Source organism: Taudactylus pleione, unplaced genomic scaffold (assembly GCF_031769625.1).
Source record: "Taudactylus pleione unplaced genomic scaffold, aTauple2 ptg001990l, whole genome shotgun sequence".
Taxonomy (NCBI): Eukaryota; Metazoa; Chordata; class Amphibia; order Anura; family Myobatrachidae; genus Taudactylus; species Taudactylus pleione.
In genome coordinates, this window is record NW_028286386.1 from 9,695,628 (window position 1) to 9,706,353 (window position 10,726).

At 45.2% G+C, this 10,726-nt stretch overlaps 1 protein-coding gene across 1 annotated transcript; it reads left to right on the top strand.

Annotated features, from left to right (window-relative positions):
* The first annotated feature begins 586 nt into the window (after window positions 1–586).
* On the top strand, window positions 587–6,808 carry LOC148435876 (zinc finger MYM-type protein 1-like). Its single transcript, XM_088465493.1, has 3 exons — window positions 587–761; window positions 4,423–5,957; window positions 6,008–6,808. Exons 1-3 carry the CDS (start codon window positions 587–589, stop codon window positions 6,806–6,808), a joined length of 2,511 nt encoding a protein of 836 aa, XP_088321619.1.
* The last annotated feature ends 3,918 nt before the right edge of the window (window positions 6,809–10,726 follow it).

The following is a 10,726-nucleotide window of genomic DNA, read 5'->3' on the forward strand; positions in this document are numbered from 1 at the left end:
ACATTGCAGGACAAGTATATATTATATAAACTAGGGATGAGCGGGTTCGGTTGCCTGAGAACCGAACCCACCTGAACTTAGGGGATCTGAGTCAGCTCGGGTTTTCCAGCATGACTCGGATTTGAAAACAAGGCATAACGTCATCATCCCACTGTCAGATACTCGCGGGTTTTGGATTCTATAAAGGTCCAGCGGTTGCCGCCATTTTTTATTCTGGTTGTGGAGAGTGAAGAGGGAGGGAGCTGGGAGCTGTCTGCTGTGCACAGGGGCTGACTACAGTTGTGTTGCTTAAGCAGCGGCGTCACTAGGGGGGTGCGGGGGGTGCGGCCCGCACCTGGTGTCACCCTTCAAGGGGGTGACACCAAGAAGAGCAGCACATCACACCCGCGGGCCGCACACCCCAGGCACCACCGCCGACCGTGCTGCTGGAGACACACACTGGGATCCGCCGCGTGATGTCCGTCCTGGTCTGCCCGCCGCCGCCGGGGTGAGCCGCACTGCACATTCACTGCGGCCGGCGTCCAGAGCCACACACAGGCACAGAGGATCTCTCTGTGCCTGTGTGTGCTTCTGGACGCCGGCCACGATGACGTCATTGCGCATGCCGGCTCCGCTTGTCCTTCTGGGAGCCGCTCAGCCTGCTGGAGAAGGAGGAGGGACTACGGACCTGAGCGCGCTGCGTGTCAAGAAAGAAGAACTTGGAAGCCAGCCAGGAGTCAAGTGCACAGTGCGCTGCGCACCCCAACTGGACACACCCAGAGGTAAGTACACAGGGGGGGGCACAGTATAAGGGGGATTACTGGGGGCCGGGCCACCATTAGAGTTCCATGCTGGGACACCTTATAAGGGCACTACTGGGGGCCATGGGACACAATATAAGGGCACTACTGGGGGCCATGGGACACAATATATGGGCATTACTGGAGGCCTGGCTATGGGACACTGTATAAGGGCACTAATGAGGCTATGGGACACTGTATGAGGGCACTAATGAGGCTATGGGACACTGTATAAGGGCACTACTGAGGCTATGGGACACTGTATAAGGGCACTACTGGAGGCTATGGGACACTGTATAAGGGCACTAATGAGGCTATGGGACACTGTATGAGGGCACTAATGAGGCTATGGGACACTGTATAAGGGCACTACTGGAGGCTATGGGACACTGTATAAGGGTACTAATGAGGCTATGGGACATTGTATAAGGTCACTACTGGAGGCTATGGGACACTGTATAAGGGCACTACTGGAGGCTATGGGACACTGTATGAGGGCACTAATGAGGCTATGGGACACTGTATGAGGGCACTAATGAGGCTATGGGACACTGTATAAGGGCACTACTGAGGCTATGGGACACTGTATAAGGGCACTACTGGAGGCTATGGGACACTGTATAAGGGCACTACTGGAGGCTATGGGACACTGTATAAGGGCACTAATGAGGCTATGGGACACTGTATAAGGGCACTAATGAGGCTATGGGACACTGTATAAGGGCACTAATGAGGCTATGGGACACTGTATAAGGGCACTAATGAGGCTATGGGACACTGTATAAGGGCACTACGGGGGCAATGGGGCACTGTATAAGGGCACTACAGGGCCATGGGGCACTGTATAAGGGCACTACTGGGGGCTATGGGACACTGTATAAGGGCACTACTGGGGGCACAGCTTAAGGGGCATTGCTGGGGCACTGCATAAGAGATGCAATCCTGGGGGCACTGTATAAGGGCACTATGGGGGTCACAGCTCAAGTGGCATTGCTGGGCCACTGCGTAAGGGGTGCTACTGGAGGCACTGTATAAAGCATACTTCTGGGGGTACTGCATAAGGGGCACTACTGGCGATACTGTATAAGAGGCACTACTGGGGGCACAACATAAGGGGCATTGCTGGGCCACTGCGTAAGGGGTGCTACGGGGAGGCACTGTATAAAGCATACTTCTGGGGGTACTGCATAAGGGGCACTACTGGCGATACTGTATAAGAGGCACTACTGGGGGCACAACATAAGGGGCATTACTGGGGCACTGAATACTGGGCACACTGAATAAGGGGCGCTACTGAGGCACTGCATAAGGAGCGATACTGGTGGTAAAGTATAAGGGGCGCTACTGGGGGAACTGTGTAAGGGGCACTACTGGGGGTACAGCATATGGGGCTCTAATAAAGTGGGCATTGCATAATGGGCTCTAATACAGGGGGCATTGCATATTGGCCACATCTACAGGGGGCATTGCCTAAAGGGGCACTACTACAGGGGGAACTGCATAATGGGCACAACTATAGGAGATTGCATAAGAGGCACTAATACGGCATTGAATAAAGGGCATTCCATAGAGGTAATGCGAGTGCTTGTCCATCTGCAAATGGAAACTCTTGCTGCCCATTGATTTAACATATATAATAGTGCTTTATAAATTATCCATATATTAGAGTTGCTCATTTATTATAAACATATTTTCAGAGAATAAAGTGAGTGTTTTCATAGCAGTCTGGAGGAGACAGCCTAACCCTACTCCTGACGCTATTGGAATTGAGTGCTGCCTAGTTTCTGCTTTCACCTTCAAGAAATCTGCACTGTAAGTCTGAGTATGTTTGCACTGATATTGTATAGTATGCTTATTGTTGTGACTTAAAATACATAATACACATTTATATGTTAAAAGCATTGTACTAGTCTAAATTGTTTTGGGTCAGGTTGGTGGTGTGGGGGGGGGGGGTTCAAGGAAACTTTTGCCCTGAATAAAGACCTGGCTGCAGATAAGGGAGGGAGAGAGGGTCCATTTTGTATTACTGCATAATAGATCATATTTCTTTACATGTAATCAAACTTTGATTTATAATATGATCTTACTGTTATGAGTTTAACATGAGGAGGGAATGAGGTAGTAGAAAAAGTCAATGGAGGGTTGGTCATTGGGGACGATTCAATTGTTTTATCGCACCCTATCTCCCGCCTAAAGTGACGGGAGATTGGGGTGCGATATTCAATTGTTTTTGGGCGCCCATGCATGTCGTGCCCAAATCGACAGGGCTAAACCCGTAAAGCGGCTAAGTCCTGCTTTGGGCGCCCAAACTCCCATTTAGGTGCCCAAAGTGACGACTTATTGAACATTTCTGCTCGCCTGCCCTGAGCCTTCAGCCACGGGTGCAAACAATTGAATCGCCCCCACTGTCTCTACCCTAAGGAGTATATTTAAATGGCTCATTTTAAATTATTAATTGGTATTGGTATTGGTCTGTGTATTGCCCTTTATGTTAACATCATTATAGATGTGTACTCCTACATCTATCCTCGATATGCTATACAGCGCGAGATGCCGGACATGAGTGAGCCGCCAGGTCCAGTGCAGCTCTGCTAACGTTGGGCATCTTTGTTTGCTAAAAATGAGTCTCAGTCACAATGCAATGTGACTACTATAGTACGCACAAGGAGACTGTGTTGATTAATTTGATATATGACACTTGTATATTGTGTCAGTATACAGATCAGAGCTTGTATTGGAAGAAAGCTGCAGCTGCTACTACTGCACTTTATATACAGGTTCAGAGATTCAGTTGCACACAGATATACAAGTGTCATAAGAGAGCATTGGTGCCCCCCCATTTTTTAAATGGGTACATAAAATAGTGCACCTGAAAAAAGGCCATGGCCTCATGGGGAAAGGCCAGGGAAGAGATAGGGGAGGCCAGGAGATGCTGGGGCCAGGGAAGAGATAGTGGAGGCCAGGAGATGCTGGGGATAAAAGAAGAGGAAGCTACAAGTGAGAATGATAATAAACAGGAAAATTGACAGGCCCAAACAGCGCCCCCTGCCCTGCGGTGCCCTGTGCCATGGCACTGGTCGCACTACCCTAGTTACCCTGAGTGTCATGCATCAAATTAATCCTCCTTTTACATCCTAGTCACATTACGTTGCAACTAGGATGCATTTTTAGCTAGAAACAAGCAAAGAAGATGCCCGATGCTAGAAGATTCTTAAGCGACCTGGCGTATGAGGACACATCTGTATACATATATTAACATTACTTATTTTTGTTTTTCAAAATGTTTTGTTTGCCTTTTCTAAATTTTGCATGTTTTTGAACCCTGCATTGATTTCAATATTGAATTATTAGGGGTAAAATACACACCTTTTCTCATTGACTAACAGGGTATATTTAAATTAACTTCCCCATGCAGTGTTCTGCACTTGTAATTAACCTGGCAGGGTAACAGCAGAATCACATGGTCCAAGGTTTTCCTTCCTTTGCCTGTACTATTTACAATAGATTTACATATTTTTATTAAATTTTGCAAAAAAATTCTATTATGCATTTTTACATTGTGCAGTGATATTCAATCATGCTGCATGGTGTCAGTCTCCAATTGATAATACTAATTCTTCTGATGATTGCATGCATTCTACAGAAGAGCAAGAAGTGGAAATTGCAGAATTTACAGCAGAAAAACAAGGAGTGGAAATGGAAGAATGTCAAGCAGAAGAAAGTGACACTAGCCTTGATACTGCAACGGAAATGAGTGATGTTATGGAGAAAGATTTGCAAATTTTCCATGATGTTTCTTTCTGGGAAATACCAGTTCCAGATCACTTTCGGGTTGAAATCATCAAAAAGGGAAGTACTTATTTCAAGAACAAAGATGGTCCTTTCAGTGCAGTGTCAAGGCAAGATTCAGATGGAAAAGCAAAGGGTGGTGTACGTCAGCTTTCAAAAGAGTGGTTTTACAAGATGATGCCAAATGGCGAGAAAATTCGACGGTCTTGGATGATTTACTCAGTTGTCAGCAACAAATTATACTGTTTTTGCTGCCGACTGTTTGCAGTTAGTACTACAAGTATGACATCCAAATTTGTGACTGGGTTTCAGATGTGGTGGAAACTGAACCCTAAAGTATATAACCATGAGACATCCGAAGAGCACCTATGTTGCCTTGAAAAGTGGAAAACATTAGCAGCAGGACTTAGGCTGCACAAAACCATTGATGCCAAAAGTATTTCTTTAATGGAAATGGAGAAGAAAAAGTGGAGGGACATCTTGTACAGATTGCTTGATATAACATTGTTTCTTGCCAAGCAGAATCTAGCATTCCGTGGCCACAAGGAAGATGAAACTTCATTAAATAAAGGGAACTTTCTTGAGATGGTTGAGATGCTGTCAAAATATGATCCAGTGCTGAAAGAGCACCTTATGAGATTAAAACAGAGCACATGTAAACTTAAAGTGTCAGTCTCTTATCTAGCACCAAACACTCAGAATGAGTTTATAAGTGCCTTGGCAAACCATGTGAAGGAGAAGCTTGTCATTGACATAAAGTCTGCAAACTGTTTTGAGATCATGTTTGACAGCACACCTGACATATCACATACTGACCAGATGTCCGAAGTGATCAGATATGTAAAAATCAACAATATGAAAGTTGAAGTAAAAGAGGTATTTCTTGGATTTTTTCCTTTAAAGGGGAAAACAGCTGCTGACCTCAGTTCTGACATTCTTAAAACACTGGAAAATGATGGACTGGACATAATGATGTGCCGCTCTCAAGGCTATGATAATGCTGCCACTATGGCTGGAATCCATGGAGGTGTGCAAGCCATTCTTAAAAAAAAGAACAGGAAGGCTATTTTTAGTGGATGTGTGGACCATTCACTTAATTTGTGTGGTCAGCACTCTTTTGCTGAAAATGCATCATGTGTGACATTTTTTGGGACTCTTGAAAGAATGTTTTCTTTCTTTGCTGCTTCCACCCATCGATGGGATGTGTTAATGGAACATACTGGAGTCTCAGTGAAAAGTCTGTCAACAACACGCTGGAGTGCTCATCATGCTGCTGTTACACCAGTTAAGGAGAAGTTTGATAAGTTTGTGGAGGCGATCGAAGCTCTTTGTGATTACATGAAAATTTGGATACAAGGGGAGCAGCACAAACTCTTTTGCCTGCTGTCTGTGATTTCACTTTTCTGTGTTACCTATACTTCTGGTGTAATGTACTTCAGGAAGTTAATCTAACACAGCAGTACCTGCAGACAAAGGGCTTAACTCTTGACAAGGTGGTGACAAAGTTAGAGGCGCTTAAACTTTTTTTACATGATGAACGCAGTCAACTAGTGGAGCATGCAATTGAACAGGCCCTTTCAAAGTCAGAAGAATATGGAATTGCAGTACAGAGAAGAACTAGGGTCAAGAAGAGGTTGGCAGGGGAACAAGCATGTGATGCTGGACTCTCTCTTCAAGAAGAAAATAGGAGGGCGATGCTTGAGTGCATTGATCGCTTTCATTCTGAGCTTCAGATCAGATCAAGAGCCATCCAGAAAATAGCAGCCATGTTTGAAGCTGTTCAAGCGAAGAGTCTTATATCTGCCACTGATGAACAGTTAAAGGTGTCCATTCCAAAATTGACCACTTTCTATGATGAATTATCTGAAAGTGCTCTTTTAATAGAAATACCAAGGCTAAGAAGGCACCTGAAAGCAGCAAAGATTGATCTGGAAAAAGCCAAAGATTGGGTAGTATTAGATATTGTGAAATTCATAGCAGAATGGGACTTTGTAGAATCTCTACCAAACCTTTCACAAAGTCTAAAATTATTTTGGACAATCTGTGTGTCTGTGGCTTCATGTGAGAGGAGCTTTTCAAAGCTGAAACTTATAAAGAACTATTTGCGATCTACCATGGGACAGTCAAGGCTTTCAGACCTTGCAATTCTATCAGTTGAAAGTGAGATGGCAAAAGGCATTGACTTTGATGAAGTGATTCAAAAGTTTGCAGCTGTGAAGGCCAGAAAAGGAAAGTTTTGATTTTTTTTGTGGAGATGTTCATTAAGTGCTAAAATGCTTTTGTATTTGTTACTGTTTATGTTATTTATGGTATTACTTCAAATTAAATTATCGAGGTGTGCAAATGAATACTTTGTGTGATATACTTTGCTGAATATAATAAATTTAATATGGTTTGGCGTGCTTTTCATGAGAGTTTCTCTTAATGTCTTCATCCCTATGTTGCCCTTCCGAATCTTGGCTAACACATGAAAAACCTCATTGCAATGCAAAACCGTTTTACAATCTAAGTTTGTGTCCAGTAAGTCATGAAACTGTTGAGTCAAATAATTTAGGCATTGAGTTTAGTTTGCATAACACTTATGTAAATGTTATAATGTTTTACCTGTGATATTGTATTTTAAAGATATAACGTTAGTTTTGTTAGCTGTTTATTTTATTACTATTGCCATTGCATTTAGTGATAGTACAAAAACAGTACTAAGGATGGGGGGGTGACACCATGAGCTACCACACCAGGTGACACCAACCCTAGTGACGCTTCTGTGCTTAAGGGCTGGTTGTTGTCCATATAATGGGCTGGCTGGCTGTTCTTCTGACAGAGGTTGTCCTGTCCATCCATAGGGGCTGGTTATCTGTTGTCCATATATATAGGGGCTGGCTAGCTGTTGTCCTGTCCACAATCACTGGTGTCATCCCGGAAGCACTAAGCGGGGTCTGAGCACCCTGTGCCGGCCCAGTACATAGCGCCCTGTAATCACGCGTGGCACAGCCGCACATGATTGAAATTTGGGGTGTGGCCTCATTTTCATAGGCCACACCCTTTGCATGATGTTGTTTGGAGGCTGCGGTGGTGGGGGTCCCCAACCTCCCGATTTGACCACCCGCAGGTCACTTCGGCCCATGGGTGGAACAGCGGGACAGTACCGTCCCACCGAAATCGGGATGTTGGGGAGGTGTGCGTCCTCTATGGGTGGCGCCCTTGTGCGACCGCACTGGTCGAACACCCTTAGAGCCGGCCCTGCTAAGCGCACTTCAGTGCCCTGAAGTACGCAATCATGTGTACGATCGCTGGTGTCATCCCGGCGGCACTAAGTGCACTTCAGCTGCCAGAGCACACTGCCCAGTGTACCACTGCTGGTGTCATCCTGGCGGCACTCAGAGCACCCCAGTGTCTCCTTGCCAAGTTCATCCAGCCCTCAAGGCTGCTGCACAGCCTGAAGGCGACCTCACAGCCCATAGGCTGTGACTCCTTTCAGTGACTGTTGTTATGGGTCCTCAGGCCACAACCAGCCCAGAGGCTGCTACCGGCCCAAAGATCGCACCTCATCCTACTGGACCTCAGGTCACAACCAGCCCAGAGGCTGCTATCGGGCCAAAGGCACCTACTGGCCTCAGGCCACAATCACCCCAGAGGCTGTTACCAGCCCAAAGGTCACACCTTAACCTATTGGCCCTCAGGCCACAACCAGCCCGGGCTGTTACCTGTCCAAAGGTAGCATCTCATCTTACTGGCCCACAAGCCACAGCAAACCAGGAACCTCCAGCCCTCAAGGCTGCTTCCGGCCCAAAGGCCGCATCTCATCCTACTGGCCCACAGGCCACAGCCTATCAGTTATCTTCAGCCCTCAAGGCTGCTACACAGCCGCATCAAGCCAAGGTATACCAGCCCTCAAGGCCGTAGCGGGACTAATACCCAATTGTTAGACTTGAGCCTTGGCACAAACCAATCATTTCAGCCACAAGTGGCAGTCCCTGTCGCTGAAGTGATTGGTTTGTTAAACTGTGAATGTCCTGTTTCATATACACAACATAAGGGTGGGTTGGAGGGTCCAAGGTGTCGAAGCTGGATAATTGGCTGAGACAAGATCAGTTTAAAATTGGATCGCAGCGACGCCATCATGCGACTGGCCGCAAGACGCCATCTTGGAAATGAGACCGCAAGACGCCATTTTTCGAATGGCCGCCCAAGCGCCATTTTAGATAAACTCACACTTTAGTACATGTGGAGATATTACTATTAGCATCATGCGATTGCATCTTACACCATTTCTCATACACACATTAATAAGCAAAATTGCGCTGTTAACTAGTCGCATATTAGCAAATGCATAAGATCTTGTATGAAAACGCCGAATATTAGCTTCATGCATGCGCATCTGCCCCAAGTTAACTAGCGTCTTTACTTCAAACCCCATATACTCACACATTACATATTCACATACAAGGTTCCATAAGCTTTAAGGTATAAGATTGAAGTATGCACATTTACTATAATTGCTATGAAATAAAGATTATTTTGTAACTAAGGTTTTATATGTGATAAGTAAGCCATGTTTGGTATTGTACTGATGCGTACTCTCTCAACAGTATTCCGGTAACATCGATGTAGAGATCGCAACAGGCATTCTCATCTTACGGACCGCAGAGATTTCAAGCAACAAAATTTACATTATATGACCAACTGTTAGGATTTGCATGAGGCAGGAAACCAGAGACCACCAGTTGTTAGAGGCTGGACTGTGTCTATTTGAACCAACCTGTTAGATGCCTTGTAACATATGCCCTCTCCTTTAGGACCAATGGTATTAGCAACAAACTTCTCTATTGTGTTGTCTATTTCTGGGGCGTATAAATATGTGTGCTCTGACCCTGGGTTTCTAGTCTTCGTGCTGAATGCTGATTGACGGGGGTTTCTTGCTGATGCCTACATCTGGTCCAGAAAGCGCTGCGTATGTATAACTGTACTTGGGTCTGTATAATTCCTTTGCGCTAGAATTGTATTTAAGATCATAGCGTGTAACTGACTGTACTTTTACTTGAATAATACTTTGTGCTTTGGAACCACAGGTTCTAGGTCTGGAGTCTTTATTTACTGTATGACTGCATATGCAAAATAGCGTCATCCTTAGAGGTTTATAGGCAGGATATCAGAAGGTATAGGCAGGGGTGTATAGAGGTTCAAAGGCAGTATCGTTAGTTGGGGGCTCCTAGTGAAGTCACTTACCCACTCACACGGCACATACGGTTATCGATATCTCACCAAAGGGTGGAGTGGCCACATGCAGGATTTACCTGCAACTGCTCTGTGCTGAGAGATCGCTACCCGTTTTCGTGTGAACCAGGGATGCTGACTAGAATCCAGGGACAAGAGAGGAAAAAGTTTGTTTTCCTTTGTTGATAGAACCTAACATTTAAAGGGGTGCCGCAGTATTGAACACGTGGCTGAGTCGCAGTTTTGCGCACAGTAAAGATGCACTTTAGTGTATGCAGCTATAGGTTGTCATACGGTTTTGTGGTAGTCACATTATTGTGTATGCGACTGGTCGCACATTAGCGTATACGTACTTCCGGTTGTGCTGCCACATGTTTAAACAAAGCCATTGAGTTTACATTATCAATTTTGCTAAATATCTGGGTTTACGTGTATTTTTCTGCGCAGGAAAAAAGTGTGTAACTGTGAGTGTTTGTTTAGGGTGTGACACGGGACCTAAATGTTAAGGGTATCGTAGGACCCTTAAGTGCTAGGCGCAGGAGTTGGCCTAGTGACTCAGTAGCAGCTTACCGTTTACTTTACACAAAGCAGGTGTATGGTTTGTTATTTTTGTTCAGTAATCAATGTGTGTGATCTGTTAGGCTTATTTGAACACTATAATTGAACCGCATAATCTTGGCTAGATTGTGATTGTGAGCTGGTGGGAGAGTGGACGAAATCAACTGGAATACAAAGGGTACTTTGCTGCCCCCTAGCAGTTGAGAAGTAGTCAAAAAGGGATTGCTGAGTGGAAGCGGCCTTTACTTCCGTAGGTGAGTGGAAGAGTCTAGAGGTCCTCCATAAGGTTTGCGAATACGCCTTTTTTCCAAGACGTTCGCAGTTAAGTGAAAGTATCTTGACTGTTTTTCACCAGTTTAAATCTTTATAGAAAAACGTAGGAGTTG